General features: G+C 34.9%; 3 protein-coding genes across 6 annotated transcripts; all 3 read left to right on the forward strand.

The window, feature by feature from the left end:
- The first annotated feature begins 978 nt into the window (after positions 1 to 978).
- On the forward strand, positions 979 to 7856 carry LOC104905722 (AT-hook motif nuclear-localized protein 27). Of its 3 annotated transcripts, XM_010694330.4 has the most exons (4): positions 979 to 1555; positions 1819 to 4307; positions 5955 to 6062; positions 6150 to 6387. In XM_010694330.4, the coding sequence occupies exon 2, from the start codon at positions 2428 to 2430 to the stop codon at positions 3247 to 3249; it is 822 nt and encodes a 273-aa protein (XP_010692632.2). In that variant the 5' UTR covers positions 979 to 1555; positions 1819 to 2427; the 3' UTR covers positions 3250 to 4307; positions 5955 to 6062; positions 6150 to 6387. The 3 variants fall into 3 exon arrangements, with proteins under 3 accessions (XP_010692632.2, XP_057248706.1, XP_057248707.1); XM_057392723.1 differs by lacking the exon at positions 979 to 1555 and having other exon boundaries at positions 3249 to 4307; positions 6150 to 7856; XM_057392724.1 differs by lacking the exons at positions 979 to 1555; positions 1819 to 4307 and having other exon boundaries at positions 5849 to 6062; positions 6150 to 7856.
- Positions 7857 to 8798: 942 nt separating this feature from the next.
- LOC125491805 (uncharacterized) lies at positions 8799 to 11042 on the forward strand. Of its 2 annotated transcripts, XR_008968267.1 has the most exons (4): positions 8799 to 9084; positions 9234 to 9374; positions 10198 to 10591; positions 10946 to 11042. XR_008968267.1 is itself a non-coding variant. In XM_048633888.2 (3 exons), exons 1-3 carry the CDS (start codon positions 8808 to 8810, stop codon positions 10485 to 10487), a joined length of 708 nt encoding a protein of 235 aa, XP_048489845.2. In that variant the 5' UTR covers positions 8799 to 8807; the 3' UTR covers positions 10488 to 10722. The 2 variants fall into 2 exon arrangements, 1 of the variants encoding a protein (XP_048489845.2); XM_048633888.2 differs by lacking the exon at positions 10946 to 11042 and having other exon boundaries at positions 10198 to 10722.
- Positions 11043 to 11046: 4 nt separating this feature from the next.
- Positions 11047 to 13162, forward strand: LOC130589799 (uncharacterized). Its single transcript, XM_057391387.1, has 4 exons — positions 11047 to 11642; positions 12268 to 12516; positions 12726 to 12872; positions 12968 to 13162. Exons 1-4 carry the CDS (start codon positions 11634 to 11636, stop codon positions 13160 to 13162), a joined length of 600 nt encoding a protein of 199 aa, XP_057247370.1. The 5' UTR covers positions 11047 to 11633.
- Positions 13163 to 16558: the final 3396 nt, after the last annotated feature.

The raw sequence follows: 16558 nt of genomic DNA on the forward strand, positions 1-16558 counted from the left end.
TCCAATTTACTCGGCCCAAGAAAGTCTTGCCCTCCTTGGCCGAGCCACATTCCTAGCCAAAAAAGGCTAAGCGAAAGAAGGCACCTACTCGGACAAGCTTGGGGCTCATTAGCCCCTCATCCGAGTAGCGTCCAATTTACTCGGCCCAAGGAGGCTTTCCCCTCCTCCTTCACCGAGCCACTCCCTTAGCTAAAAAATGGCCAAGTGCAAATAGGCACCTACTCGGACAAGCTTGGGGTTCATTAGCCCCTCATCCAAATAGCATCGAAACTTACTCGTCCAAAGTGATCGGGTCGGCACTACTCTCTCCCTTCCTTGAGAGACCGGGTCGGCACCGCCCTCTCCCTTCCTCGGGATACTGGGTCAGCACCGCCCTCTCCCTTCCTTGAGAGACCGGGTCGGCACCATCCCCTCCCTTCCTTGGGAGGCCGGGTTAGCACCACCCTGTCCCTTCCTTGGAAGACCGGGTCGGCATCACTCTCTCTTTTCCTGGGTTGATCTGATAGGCACCACCCTCTCCCTTCCTTGGAAGTTAGGGTCGGCATCAGCCTTTCCCTTCCTTGGGAGACCGGGTCAGTGCCATCTTTTCCCTTCGTTGGGGGACCGGGTCGGCACCATCCTCTCTGTTCCTTGGGGGACCGGGTCGGCACCATCCTCTCCCCTCCCCTTGAAGACCGGGTCGGCTCCCCCTTGTCAGGGCCAGATCAACCCACCTTGAGATGTGGGTATCACTTCTTCGTTCTAAGGGGCCCAGAGTAATCAATGTTCCGCTGCGAATGGGCAACGCTCCGCCAGGGTTCAAAGGTTCCCCACTCCCGACCTGCGGCTAATTATTTGGGCTTATTTTCAGGCTATGAGCCAATTAAGAGAAGATCAATGCCCAACAAGCCATTTGGCCTTTAGAGGCCCACCTCTAGGCTTCCTCCCAGTTGTCAGTGCATTCTAGCTGGTTTACAGCTAGGGATCCTAGAGTACTATAAATACCAACTCCTTCATCAATAAACATGTATTGATTTATGACCTAACAAACCAGAGCATCTCTCTAGAGACTTTATTTCTCTAGCTTGATCACTGCCTTGAGCGTCGGAGATGCGATCCCAAAACTACCTCCAGGGCAGTCTAACCTTACCTTTCGCAGGATTCCGGTGTACGGATAAATTGCCTCAAGACAGCGACGTCTGACCCAGTACCTAATCAGTATAAAAAATGCACTCATTTTCTTATCAAATTGGGGTCTACTAAATTATTATTTTTTTAAAGAGGGGTGTCCACTAATTTATTCGTTTACGAGTGTCATAACTAGAAGAGTAAATAATAAAGACCAAATAGGAATAAAAAAAGAAGAAAATTTACAGACAAAATATAATAAAATTATAAAAATAAAATAAAATAAAATAAAGGTATCTCAAGCGCAAGAATTTAAGAGAGATCTCCATGAAAAGAAAGGTATTTTGTTTTCATTGTTAATCCTCCAGACTGAACAGCCCACATTAAACAAATAGTAGTCCTTAGAATAGGCTTCATATTTTTGCTACTATAGACTATGACAACTCTTGTGAGTTTCGACTAGTTTACTACTAGCTACTACTCTTTATTAGTATCATTATTACCATATTACTTACTAGTATCAATTATAGCCTACCTGAATTTGTAATAAGTTAGTAGTATAATCGCACTAGCTAATTACACTACAGTGTGTTCTTCTATATTTTTGTTCAAACACAAATTTCTTATGAGCTACAATCTACTCTTAATTTGCTCTTGATTATCACATTTAGTTTCTTGCTCTTTAACTAGTTCACATTTGATTTGCATCAGGTTTCAGAATCTGAAGCATGATCCAGTTTTGGTTGGGGGTTTAATATGTATGGAGTTTTTGTAATGCATAGATTAGTTTGAATATGATTCATGTGTTTTTCTGATAAAAGGGTGATACGTCATAGCCTCAAATGTAATTGTAAGATATAAATTTGTTGTTTAATTGAGCCTAGCTAAGGCGGCACTTGTAATACTATTGCAGATCAATTATATATGTATTATTATTTTGGTCAAAGCCGAAGAAAACTACTACAAGTTGGCAAGAAATAAAAGTTATTACTGTTTATTTTGGTCAACGTTGTTGAAGATCTAAGAAGAGTTGCTGGAATAGTGAATGGAGCCTGGAGGCCCAAGGATGAATAGATCAAGATAGTTGAATTAATTAGTCGTTGGAAGGAGGATGAATAAATACATCAGTAGTCGTATTGCTGGGTTTGCTTAGCTTCTTTGGTTCGCGCTTTCTGCTCATCTGATAGATACAGAGTAATTGTATTGCTGGGCTTGCTTAGCTGATTGATTAGCTTGTTTAAGATTGATATTGTCTATTAATCCTAAGAATTAACTAGAGATAGCGAGATGGATAAGTAGATGTTGTAGGAATCATCGATCATGTCAGGTTATGATGGAGGTGGAGGAGGACGAGGACTTGTGGGTTCGGGATCTCATACATCTTATTTGCATCAGCTACTTCAGAACAATCCTTCTGAATCACAGACAACTTCTTCATCTGCAGACATGGATAAATCAGATCCTGCAACTGCAGCAGCTACCAGTTCTGGAGGACCGATAAGACGGCCTCGAGGAAGACCATCTGGATCCAAAAACAAACCCAAACCACCCATCGTTGTGACTCGAGACACCCCTAATGCGCTGAGATCTCACATGCTGGAGGTGTCTTCAGGTGCTGATATCATGGAGTCTCTTTCATCCTACGCGCGGCAGAGGGGCAGGGGAGTCAGCATCATCAGTGGAAATGGCACGGTTATGGATGTCACCCTACGCCAGCCTGCGGACAGTAGTAGCGTGGCCACACTGCAAGGGAGGTTCGAGATACTGTCGATTACAGGGACTGTACTCCCCCCTCCTGCACCACCTGGGGCTGGTGGTTTGTCCATATTCCTCTCAGGAGGCCAGGGGCAGGTGGTAGGTGGCGGCGTGGTTGGTCCGTTACTTGCTTCTGGGCCAGTCTTGCTGATGGCAGCCTCTTTCTCTAATGCGGTTTTCGAAAGGCTGCCGCTTGATCATCATCAAGATGATATGCAGCAGGTTCCTCCTCATCATTCTGCAGGAGTAGCAGTAGGAGGAGGAGAAGGCAGGGGTACATTGGGTGGCGGCGGAGGTGGTGGTTACCCGTTTCTTGCAGCTGAAGGTGGTGGTGATCATCATGATCTGATGGGATGGGGTGCAGCTGCCCCTCGTCCACCATTTTAATTACTGTACTATGTTGGTTTAATTTAATTTATTGATTGATTGAACTCCTTAGTTAGGCCCGTCAAAAAAAAAAAAACAAAAAATTTCTGTAGTTAGGATTTCACAAATAGATCGATGTGGTGACACAAACTGCCTTCAGAAGCGGATTTTCCTGCTCAAACTGCTGTTGTCATTTATATTTGTTTTATTATTTGCTCTTTTTATTTTATTTTAATGTGTTGAAGCTATGATGTATAGGGCACACCACATGTGAGTGTCCCACATTGATTAAATAAGAGAGATGGGTTCACTTAATAATCAAAGGGGTTACTCCCCTTATTGCCATATGGTTTTAAGGTGGAACCTCCTTTGTGTTGTGAAGTGGACTCTCTCTCCTTGTGATGGGTGCGGCCCAGGCCCATATTTAACATGGTATTAGAGTCCGGGTTGTGGGTCTCTTCTAAACTGGGCTAAAGAGGAGAGAATAAACGACTTTATAATATGTGAAAGTATTGGGTCAGACCGTCTGACCCAATAGCTTCCGTCGGACGGGCCTGGCCAACAAAAACGCGCGGGCTTTCCTTTTTTTTTCATATTTGTTTTGTTGATCAGCAGTTTTGTTTATTTTTAGAAAAAACATATAACGGTTATTAGGTCATTATCTTTTTTCGATTTTGAAACTGTTTTTTGGATTTCTGCTTGATTCTCGCTAGTTTTAAAACTGATTCTTCTTCATTTCAAAGAAACCGATATATTATTTACTGATTATTTCTAGAATTTTTCTGCTCCTCTGCTTCTCTGCTTCTCTGCTGTTGAAACTTAGCGTGTTTTTTTGTTCATAATCCATTACATTTGCATCGCAAATATGGTGAAGAGGATTAGAAATGATGATTCTAGGTATAATTTCGTTTGTTTTTGCTGTAATTTTTTTTTGTTTTCAAAATTTGAGCGTTTTTGTTGTTGTAATTGTAATGTAGCCCGAAGTCGAAGAAGGTGAAGAGTCTTGGATCTTCAGGAAAAATTTTGGCAGTGTCTACTGCTGGGAAGAAGAAAGAGAAAGATGGTGATTATGATCCAAGGTAGATTTCAAGTTCTTAGAGTAGTTTAGATATTTTTTTTTCTTTTTTTTGGATGTTTTCAGTTTATCAGAGTATTTATTTCATGTTTTTAGGGTTTGTGTTTCAGTTTTTGTTGTTTTATACAGATGTTTTCAGTTGTTGTTGTTTTTCAGTTGATATTTATATATTCTTTCAGTTGATTATAATATTCTTTCAGTTGCTACTTGTATTCTTTTAGTTGATGTTGTTTTCAGTTGATATTTATATTCGTTCAGTTGATTCTTGTATTGTTTCAGTTTATTCTTATATTTTTTCAGTTGATTTTGTTTAGCAAATAAGTCTAACTGAAGAGCAAATAAGTCTAAGTGAAGAGTTAATAAGTCTAACTGAAAAACTAAATAAGTTTAATTGAAAACTAAATAAGTCTAAGTGAATCAGTCTAACTGAAGAGTAAATAAGTCTAACTGAAGAGAAAATAAGTCTAACTGAAGTGTAAATAAGTCTAACTGAACACTTAATAAGTCTAACTGAATCAGTCTAACTGAAGAGTAAATAAGTCTAACGGAAGAGTAAATAAGTCTAACTGAAGCGTAAATTAGTCTAACTGAAGAGTTCATAAGTCCAACTGAAAACTAAATGACTCTAACTGAACACTTAATAAGTCTAACTGAAAACTAAATAAGTCTAACTAAAATCTAAATAAGTCTAACTGAAAACTAAATAAGCCTAACTGAAAACTAAATAAGTCTATCTGAAAAACAAACAAGTCTATCTGAAGCACTATATAGACTAGCTGAAAAAGAACAAGTCTATCTGAAGCACTTTGTATACTAGCTGAAAAACGAACAAGTCTATCTGAAGCACTTTATATACTAGCTGAAAACCAAACAAGTCTATCTGAAGCACTTTATATACTAGCTGAAAACCGAACAAGTGTATCTTTAGCACTATATTGACTAACTGATAAAAGAAACAAGTGTAACTGAAGTAATGTAAATTTTCAATGAAAAATTTTAAGTGTAATTGGAATAGAATGAAATGAAAGAATAATTATACTAAATGAAATAATAAGGACTAGCTGATAAAGCAACAAGTTTAAGTGAAGCACAATAATGAAGTTACTTTGAATGACTGTAGAGACTATCTGAGAAACAAACAAGTCTAACTGAAGCACTATATAGACTATCTGAAAAATTAACAAGTCTAACTGAAGCACTATATAGACTAGCTGAAAAATAAACAAGTCTAACTGAAGCACTATATAGACTATCTGAAAAACAAACAAGTCTAACTGAAGCACTATGTAGACTAGCTGAAAAATAAACAAGGCTACTTGAAGCACAACAAATACTAGCTGAAAAATAAAGAAGTTACTTTGAAGGACTGTAAAGACTAACTGAAAAATAAACTAGTCTAACTGAAGCACAATCTATATAAGCTGAAATGCAAACAAGTCTAACTGAAGCACTATATAGACTATCTGAAACACAAAGAAGTCTAACTGAAGCACTATATGAGTACCTTAAAAATAATCTAGGCTATTGTTTCAGTTGATGGTGGTCTGCTTTTAGTTAATGTTGGTATTCTTTCAGTTGATCTTTGTATTTTTTCAGTTTATGCTGTTTTTTTTTCAGTTTTTGTTGTTTGATTAAACTTTCTTTCTTTCAGATGTGATAAATCCTTGTCTAAGAAGAAAGGCAAATCTGATTTATCACCAATCAAGTTTTCATTTTCAAGATCTAATCCCGATCAACAGAAAGACACATTTGATAGATCGTATGTTTTTTTCATTATTCTCCTTTTATATTATATGATTGTGTTATTTTTTTATGTTTTAAAGTTATTTTTGTTCACTTTTGTTAGGAATTTCACTGAGCAAGAAATAAAGTCAATTAATCTACAAGTATTGTCAGACTATTCCCATTTAAATGAAGTGGTTAGTAATTTGAGTGATGAGCAAAAAAGAGACATTAGGGATATTGGGTTTGGGAGTCTCTTAGATATTAGGATAAAGAAGTTTTGTCCTAATCTGAATTTGGAGGTGTTGTTAAATTACAATGCATCTGGAATGATGTTTTCAACAAAGAATGGTAAACTGATTTTTAATAAGTTTACCATTAGTGATGTTTTGGGGTTACCTGTGTCAGATAGAGCAGTAGAGGTTATAGATGATGATGCCTTTAGGAGGAAAGGTAGTCAGGTAGAGGCTGGAAGTGCCAGGAAGGATTGGCATAGGTTTCTTGGTATTTCTGATCCCAAGAAGGTATATATTGGTAGAAAAAATTGGGATGATTTGTTTAAGAAATATGAATCCGGGGATGATTTCAAGAAGTTATTTGTTATTTTTTCGTTGTCCAAGCTTCTATGTCCTATAGCTGATTTAGGGCCTGTGCTGAAATGTGCCAAGAGTTTAGAAGATGTATCTGCAATTTCAAGTTATGACTGGTGTGGATATATATTGAGAAGTCTTTGTGCTGCTGTTTTGGACTGTCATCAGTCTATTATGATTAAGAAGATTGAGCTTGGACAGAAGAAAGTATCATTCAAGCTTCGGGGATGCGTCAGCGCTTTGACTCTTGCTGTTATTCACAACTTCAAGTGTCGTAATCTGGATTATTCAAATGTGAGTAAGCCATTTATCAGTTATTGGCAGGATGAGAAGGATTTGACTGATGTTGTGAAGCAGTTTGAGATCAACATGGATTTTATTCTGCCGGTGAAGCGTGAAAAACAGAAGGTTGAGTTTAAAACTCCCAGTGTTAGTGTTGCTAGTAGGAAGTCTGGTTCTCCTATAATTAAGGTGGTTGAGGGTCCATCACCTTCAACTAGGCAGCTTATCATGGATCTTCCTCATAGTTTGATGACTGATGAGGAAATAGATGCTCTTGGTGTTCCTGTGAGTTTCATTTATCTTATGTTTTTATTTTTTTTACTCTTGAACTCTAAGTGAAGACTGTTGACCTCTAACTGAAATAATGTCAGTTCTAGCTGAAGAGCAAATAAGACTAACTTAAAAGTAAAGAAGTGTAACTTAGAAATAAAGAAGTCTAACTGAAACTATGTAACTGAAGAGTTAACAAGTCTAACTGAAAATTATATTAGTCTAACTGAAGAGTTAATAAGTCTAACTGAAAATTATATTAGTCTAACTGAAAACTTAATAAGTCTAACTTAGAAGTAAATAAGTCTAGCTGAGAAGTAAATAAGTCTAACTGAAAATTAAAGAAGTCTAACTGAAGCACAATCTATATAAGCTGAAATGCAAACAAGTCTAACTGAAGCACTATATAGACTATCTGAAACACAAAGAAGTCTAACTGAAGCACTATATAGAGTACCTTAAAAATAATCTAGGCTATTGTTTCAGTTGATGGTGGTCTGCTTTTAGTTAATGTTGGTATTCTTTCAGTTGATCTTTGTATTTTTTCAGTTGATGTGAAACTATGTAACTGAAGAGTTAACAAGTCTAACTGAAAATTATATTAGTCTAACTGAAGAGTTAATAAGTCTAACTGAAAATTATATTAGTCTAACTGAAAACTTAATAAGTCTAACTTAGAAGTAAATAAGTCTAGCTGAGAAGTAAATAAGTCTAACTGAAAATTAAAGAAGTGTAACTGAAGAGTACATAAGTCTAACTGAAAACTAAAAAAGTCTAACTGAAGAGTACATAAGTCTAACTGAAGAGTACATAAGTCTAACTGAAAAGTAAATAAGTCTAACTGAAAACTAAATAAGTCTATCTGGAAACTAAATAAGTTTATTTATATTTCATTTAAGTTTTCATTTGATAGTTTGATTCTTTCAGATGGTCCTTATATTTCTGTTTATGTTGTTTCTGTGTCATCATCATATTGATTTGTTTGTTTATTCTATTTTGCTCTTTTAATTGAAGGAATATGTGAAGAACATGCACAAGTTGAAGAGGAATGCGCTTGCATTCTGTCAAGTTAATTTGGAGATTGCCCAGAATATTCTGAGGAAGGCGAGAAGCTGTCTCAAGACAGTATTTCTCTGGATGATAGTGAAGTATTTAACCCAGATTTTCTGAGTCAAATTGACGACATATGCAAGCGTCATTTGGAAGCGAAAGACAGTGCAAACAAAGTTGATCCTACAATTTCACTATTGGTGAAGCGGCCTGTTGAATTGGAGATTGGAAGAATTGAAAATGTTCCTGATTTGGATTCTGGTGTTCATGGAGTTGATTTAAAAGAAGGAAGTAAGTTCCTTTCATTATATTATTTTCATGTTGTAGTTTTGTAATCTGGTTGGAATAAAAATTTTAGACTCTAAGTGAAAGAAATGTTTAACTGAAGAAGTGAAATAGCTAACTTTGATACTCTAACGGAAAGAATAAAATGACCAACTGAAAACTTTGACAGTCTAACTGAAATAATATGAGCACCAGCTGAAAATGAGATGAATACTAAATGAATTTTTTCAGTTTATGTGTATTTAGCTGTTTTGTTATGTTTTGAATGAAGATGATAAAAAGAAGGAGAGGAGGATGAGAAGAAGATGAATGCTGATGATGATCAGCATAAAGAAGATGATGATGATGATGATGATGATGGTGATGATAAGGATCACCAGAATCATAATGAGAGAAAGGATGATGATGCTGATGATAATGGTGATCCTGGTCTTCAAGGAGATGAAGACAAAGGAGTAGATAAGGATGCTGATCTTCATGTAGATGAAGACAAAGGAGGAGATAATGGTGATCCTGGTCTTCAAGGAGATGAAGACAAAGTAGGAGATAAGGATGCTGGTCTTCATGGAGATGGAGAGGAAGGTAATATTCTAACTGAAATAATATTAATACTAGCTGAATATCATATAAATACCAAATGAAACTTTTTGTATTTGTTTTTATTTAATCTGGTGGAAAAATAGTTTTAGTTTGTCAATGAATTTATTCATTTCTTTTGTTTTTGAATGAAGATAATGAGAAAGAACCGAAGGAAGATGGTAAGAAGAAGACTGGCAATGCTGATGATGATTGTGGTCTTCAAGGAGATAAAGAGGAAGGAGGAAATAAGGAGTTGGATGCTGGGGTTTATACAGAAGGAGAGAAAGGAGGAAGTAAGTTTCTTTCATGTTATTCCTAATTGAAAGAATTCAATGACCAACTGAAAAATGTGATGCTCTAAAGGAAATAATATCTTATAAATAACAACTGAAATACTGTTTTAGTTTAACTGAAAACTAATTAAGTCTAACTGAAAAGTATATCAACTGAAAACTAAATTAGTCTAACTGAATCAGTCTAACTGAAGAGCAAATAAGTCTAACTGAAGAGTAAATACGTCTAACTGAAGAGGTAATAAGTCTAACTGAAAACTAAATAAGTCTAACTGAAAACTAAGTTAGTCTAACTGAAGAGTAAGTAAGTCTAACTGAAAACTAAATAAGTCTAACTGAAAAGTATATCAACTGAAAACTAAATTAGTCTAACTGAATCAGTCTAACTGAAGAGCAAATAAGTCTAACTGAAGAGTAGATACGTCTAACTGAAATCTAAATAAGTCTAACTGAAAACTAAGTTAGTCTAACTGAAGAGTAAGTAAGTCTAACTGAAGAGAAAATAAGTCTAACTGAAGTGTAAATAAGCCTAACTGAAGGGTTAATAAGTCTAACTGAAAACTAAATTACTCTATCTGAACACTTAATAAGTCTAACTTAATCAGTGTAACTGAATAGTAAATAAGTCTAACGGAAGATAAAACAAGTCTAACTGAAGTATTATAAAGACTAGCTGAAAAAATAAATAAGTCTAACTGAAGGACTATAAAGACTACCTGAACAATAAACAAGTCAAACTAAAAGAATATTCAGACCAACTGAAAATTTTGATACTCTAACTTTTTATATTTTTTTTTTTTTTTTTTTTTGTTTTTGAATTAAGATTTTGAGAAAGAACAACCAAAGGAAGCTGATAGGAAGAGGAGGAATGCTGATGATGATCAAGTCAAAGGGGCTAAGGATAAGGATAAGTGTAAAATTTCTACACACGTCCCTACTCGCACCGCTGCTGGTATTGATATTGTTGATCTTCGTACTCCAACTCCTCCTCCTCCTCCTCCTCCTGTTGTTGAAGCAGTTGAGAATGTATATAGCAGAAAGTCTTGGAGAGTTGATTCTTCTGCTAAAAGAAAAACATTGCTGATTTCGATGCCCCTTCATTCCAACTATTAACTCCTAGTCCTGTTGTTGAGGATCTTCCATACAGTGAAGAGAGTGGTGAGGGTGTTGGAAGTTCAATTCCAATCATCACTCCAGTAAATGTAAAATATCCTCGAGTAAGTATAGTTTTAGTTTCTGTTTTAATTTGTTTATTTTTCTGTTTCAGTTAGTGTATGTTTCTTGTCATTTAGTATATCTTTTATTTCAGTTAGTGTATGTTTGTTTGTTGTCAGTTGTATCAGTTTATGTTTGAGTTAGTGTAAGTTTCATGTCAGTTAGTGTTTCTTTTTTGTCAGTTAGTATTATGTTATGTTTCAGGTAGTGTATCATTCTTGTCAGTTAGTAATTGTTTAATTTTCATTTGGTTTATGTTTCTTGTCATTTAGTATCTGTTTTATTTTCAGTTAGTGTATGTTTATCTTTCAGTTAGTATATCTGTCATCCTTTTTTAATATTTTAATTGAATGCAGTGTGATGGCTCTTATTCTGATCAATCATCATACAAATCCTACAAACCTCAGAAACAATCAAAGTCAGAAATCCCTGCAACACCTGAATTATTGAAGGGTGGGACTATGACCCTTCTTCAGAGAAAGTTGGGAAAGTTGTGAGAGTTAAGGAACCAGGTGATGATTATGACGATGAAGGTTTGGAGGACCTGATTGATAGGATTGCTGATCATGGAGTTGAATCATCATCTGACAAGGCTAAAAAAGAAGAGGATGATAATGAAGCTGGTGTTGTTTCATCTTCTACGCCTGGTTTGCATGCTGTTCCTGTCAATAACCATGGCATAATATTATGTCGATGTTTGCAGCATTATAATAGATATTTGAGTGATCTGTCTCCTGACCAGAGGTTGCTGGTTGATTATCTATTTTACAATGAGTATGAAGATGTTGCATATATGTCATTGGATACAGATTCTGAGGAAGTGAAGATGAAAAATGACATTATGCAAAGTGAACTTACAAGTGATCTCATTGTGGATTTTGATAATCCTCATAGCAACTATGCGGTTCAGCTGTACAAATTCGACTTAATTAGCATGCCTCGTCAAGGTTGGCTGACAAGTGGAGTTATTGACGGATGCGCTTTCATGTTCAATAGGCAAGAAGAGGAATCACCTTCTGCAACAAGGAGATTTGGTTTAATATTATGCCTTTTGTAAGTGTTGTTATTGCTTAGTTTTATATGTTTGTTTTCATTTGGTCATATTATTTTGTCAGTTAGTCATCTTCTGTTTTTCAGTTTGTCATGTTATGTTTTTCAGTTGGTCATATTATGTTTTCAGTCTAATAAAAGTAAATAAGTGTAACTGAAACTTAATAAGTCTGCTGAATAATAAATAAGTGTAACTGAAAAATAAAGAAGTCTAACTGAAAACTAAATGAGTCTAACTGAAAAGTAAATTACTCTAACTGAGAAGTAAATAAGTCTAACTGAAAGCTTAATGAGTCTAACTGAAAACTTAATGAGTCTAACTGAAAACTTAATGAGTCTAACTGAAACTTAATGAGTCTTACTGAAAACTTAATAAGTCTAACTGAAAACTAAATGAGTCTAACTGAAAAGTAAATTTGTCTAACTGAGAAGTAAATAAGTCTCACTGAAAACTTAATGAGTCTCACTGAGAACTTAATGAGTCTAACTGAAAACTTAATGAGTCTAACTGAAAACTAAATAAGTCTAACTGAAAAGTAAATAAATCTAACTGACATTTTAAAAAGTCTAACTGAAAACTAAACTTAATGTTTCAGTTTGTCATAATATCTATTTTCTTTTGTTGTAGAACTATATCAATTGGTTGTGTGCTGAGAAGGTAAAAAAGGTTCAGTTTGAGAGTGAGATTGCTGAAAATGAGATTATTTTGAAGAACCTGGAGGGCACTAGGCAGTATGATCAGAAGTTTAAGGAATGGGAAGAAAACAAGAAAAAGCTTATTACAAAAGATGATGATTTATTCTACAAGAAATGTAAGGAAGCTATTTCTTCATGGGTGAAATCATTTCCACGCAATGATATTCGAGAAGCTGAACTGGTTAGTTGTATTATTGTTAACTATTTTTTTTTTGTTCAGTTAGTGTAATTTTCTCTTTCAGTTAGTGTATGTTACTTGTCAGTTAGTCCTAGTTTATGTTTTCAGTTAGTGTATTGTTTTTAGTTCAGCTAGTGTTTTTAGTATTTCATTTGTTTTTTGTTCTCTGTCAGGTAGACTTATTGCTTTTGCATCTTATGTTTATCTTCCAGATTTTTGTTCCTGTTCACAAGGATGATCATTATACTGTCTTGGTGCTGAACAAGAAAGCAAAAAGGATTGAAAATATTGACAATCGTACAGACATGAAGGACATTGATAGATATAAGCATGAGGAATTTAACGGTCTTACATACTTTGTAAGTACCTTTTTATGAGCATTTGTATTTTTTTTTTGTTCCATTTTATTACTTGTTTTTTAATTGTTGTTTTTTTTTTTGATCTTCAAATGCAGTGTCGTGCTTTTGATTCTTTTATGCAAGAGACTATGAGTGTCGTGATTTTGATCGTCTCCACCATTGGCAAACATCAACTCTTTACTTCCCTTGGAGAAGCAAGGACAACAATTTTGATTGTGGTGTCTATGCAATCAAAACCATGGAGCTGTATGACGGTCATAATACTAACCATGCTGCACTTGTTGACCTGAAAAGGGTATGATTACTTTATTTTGCTTGTTACATTTCTGTTTTTGAAAGTTTTTTAATAGAAAAAGGTATGATAGGCAGTTAGTGAAGGACTTGAAAGACTAGCTGAAAAACAAAGATGTCTAACTGAAGCACTATAAAGACTAGCTGAGAAATAATGAAGTCTAACTGAAGCACTGTAAAGACTAGCTTAGAAATAAACAAGTCTAACTGAAACATAATAAATACTAGCTGAAAAACAATCAAGTCTAACTGAAACACAATCATTACTAGCTGAAAGCATTATAAGGACTACCTGAAAAACAATGAAGCACTATAAAGACTAGTTGATGTTGTTGTTTATTTTCAGTTAGTTTTATTTTGTAATTGTTACATTTTTGAACCTTTTTTAATAGTTTTGATTTTTTTATTTTTTAGGCAGCCACCAAAAACCTTGAGCGGTGTAGGCTTGCTTTCGTCTTGTGGACCATCCTTTAAACAAACTGAGAGAGAAAGTGAAGCATGACTGTTATGTTTGGTCTGCAAAGAAACCTGAACTGATGGCAAGACAGAAGATAAGGAAGGATAAAGAGGCTGTCTAGATAAATTAGCATTTAATCGATCAAAGAAGACGAATAGAAAAGAAGCACACATTTTACGGCGAAGGAGGGATCATGAGGCGAAAGTAGAAGATGTGTTGAATAATAATTTTGGAGACAAAGTGAAAATAGAGCAACTGTTGAAATTTCATTATTTTAGGTGCCAAACTTTTTTTTATTATTATTATAATGTACAGTAGAAATAGAAACCATTGAATTTTGCAATGTACAGTACAAATAGCACAGAACTCATTTTACATTTTATATCTGTGTTCTTTAATGAATTGTACATTTACACTTACTTTGAATGGAATACATTTGTGTAAAAATGAAGTTGTTTGAAAATTAATTGGAAAAATACAAATACCAACTGAAAAATGAAAAATCTAACTCATAATAATAAGTGTATGACATATATTTGTAAATATAAATTTTAAGTCTAACTTATACACTGTAAATAGTAGCTGAAAAACAAGCAAGTCTAACTGAAGAGTTATTAAGTCTAACTGAAAAATAAACAAGTCTAACTGAAGCTCTATAAAGACTAGCTGAAAAATAAAGAAGTCTAGCTGAAGCACAATTAATACTATCTGAAAAATAAATAAGTCTGACTGAAGGAAATTTATACATAGCTGAAAACTACACAAGTCTAACTGAAGCGTAATTAATAGAGGCTGAAAATCAAATAAGTCTAACTGAAGCAGAAATATACACAAGTCTAATTGAAGTACAATTAATACAAGCTGAAAAATAAATACGTCTAACTGAAGCATTTTAAGACTAGCTGAAAAAGACACAAGTCTAACTGAAGCAATATAAAGATAAGCTGAGAAATAAATTAGTCTAACTGAAGCAGAATTAACACTAGCTGAAAAATATACAAGTCTAACTGAAACTGAATTAATATAAGCTTAAAAGTAAACACGTCTAAATGAAGCACTAGAAAGACTAGCTGAAAAAAAAAACAAGTCTAACTGAAGGACAATAAATACTAATATTAATGAATTTCGAGTAGCTTAGGAATAAACAAGTGTAAATTTCAATACAATTACTGAGTGGAATACAATTGAAAACTAATATTATTTGAACACTATTCAACTTGAGGTACATTTGGGGTTTTTGTTCCATATTCGTTCGGATGCCTTGTCTTCATTTTACGCTTCTCAAAATGTCCTTTTACTCTCTTGTTTCCCTTTGGTGGTCTTCCTTTTGTCTTTATCACCTCAGGATTTTCAACTGTTTGTCTTCGTAGTTCTTCATCTTCGATTTCTTGTTGTTTTTGTTGATCAGTCTTGAAAACTTCTTTCACTGATTTGTATAATTCCTTCAACGACTTGTCACATAATGTTCTTGCATCCTCATTTGATTGACATATTGACACTAGGTTGTAGAAATTCTTGGTTATTGCATGTCTCCATGGTGTCCACAACTGTGCATTTTGGCTTTGTTCCTTGTCTGCTTTAATAAATGTTTCTTAGTCAATTAGTTCATTTGACTAACTAAAATTTTCAGATAGCTTAAAATTCTTTCAGGTGGTGTGTTAATTGTTTCAGTTAGTTAAGTGTTAAACCCCACACCCCCCAAAACCCCCCACTACTAATATTCCCCCTCCCACACACAAGAAAACCCCCAATTAATGTTCTGGTAGTAACATTAATTTATCAGTTAGTTATAGTAATGTTTCAGCTGGAGCCTTTTTTTTTTCAGTTCACTAATTAAATCTTTCAGGTGATCAGTTAATTGTTTCAGTTGGAGTCTTCAGTTTTTCAGTTAGTTGCTTTCATTTGTCAGTTATCATATTGATTTATTTCACTAACCTTGAACATTCTCCCATACTGCTGACTTTGCAAGTCTTGTCCATCTCTTAAGGATATATTTTGTGGTATTTGAAATATGCTGAACATGTGCATGACCCTTATTATGTGAAAGCAAAGCATTCCCGTCTCTGTGAAGCATTGACATGAGCACACTAATTCTGTTGTCGCCTCATCGTATGCTACTGTATGTGAATTGCTGAAATCTTCTTCTGGTGAGACTTCAAACAACTTCAGCTGTGAGTTTTCTGTTGCAAATGCTCGTAAAAATGATGCCATTGCCCACTCATACTCTGTTTCAAAGTCATTATATAGTGCTAGTGTGTATACATCAGCAGCATGTTTCAGAAGCTTTGATTTGGATTTGACGGCTTTGGGACGTTCAGTTCTGTTCCGGAAGTTGTCACTAGTTTCATTGCTTCTCCATCTTTTCACTGTTTGCTCAAATATATGATAGAATTCAAACAGGTTTGTTGTTGCTTTTGCATTGAATGATATTGCCTTATTTGTGACTTCACTTCTTTGTGATGATAAGATTCCAGCTGAAAACATATCCCTGTTTAATGCGGTGCACCACTTGTGTCTCTGATCATATACTTGCTCGAACCATTCTTTTTTCTCGTGTCCATACAATTCCATCATTTTCGCCCACAATTCTTCAAAGCCTGATTCATTTTGACACCCCATCAAACAGTTCTTGAACATGTTCTTGAAGTCTTCATTGGTCTTGAGGGATCCGAAGTGGCTTACAAAGTTCTTCTCTATATGCCAAAGGCAAAGCCTATGTCTTGTATTTGGGAAAACCTGATTTAAGATAGTACATATTATGCTAGAAATCACTTTCATTTGAATTCTTGTGAATCTAATTTAAAAGGTAAAGAAATAATATGAAGACCAACTGAAAATTTAAGAAGTCTAACTGAAAACAGTGTAAATGCTAACTGAAAATTTCATTAGACAAAAAGAAGTAATATGAAGCCCAAATGAAAACTAAATGAGTCTAACT

Source organism: Beta vulgaris, chromosome 1 (genome assembly GCF_026745355.1).
Source record: "Beta vulgaris subsp. vulgaris cultivar EL10 chromosome 1, EL10.2, whole genome shotgun sequence".
Classification (NCBI taxonomy): Eukaryota; Viridiplantae; Streptophyta; class Magnoliopsida; order Caryophyllales; family Amaranthaceae; genus Beta; species Beta vulgaris.

Coding starts and splice junctions, on each gene's coding strand:
- LOC104905722 (XM_057392723.1), top strand. CDS start 6,355: ATGATGTTTTCAACAAAGAATGGTAAACTGATTTTTAATAAGTTTACC.
- LOC125491805 (XM_048633888.2), top strand. CDS start 8,808: ATGAATGCTGATGATGATCAGCATAAAGAAGATGATGATGATGATGAT. Junction 9,085..9,233: donor TCATGGAGATGGAGAGGAAG/GTAATATTCTAA, acceptor TTTTGAATGAAG/ATAATGAGAAAGAACCGAAG. Junction 9,375..10,197: donor AGAAGGAGAGAAAGGAGGAA/GTAAGTTTCTTT, acceptor TTTTGAATTAAG/ATTTTGAGAAAGAACAACCA.
- LOC130589799 (XM_057391387.1), top strand. Junction 12,517..12,725: donor ATATTCGAGAAGCTGAACTG/GTTAGTTGTATT, acceptor TTTATCTTCCAG/ATTTTTGTTCCTGTTCACAA. Junction 12,873..12,967: donor TTAACGGTCTTACATACTTT/GTAAGTACCTTT, acceptor CTTCAAATGCAG/TGTCGTGCTTTTGATTCTTT.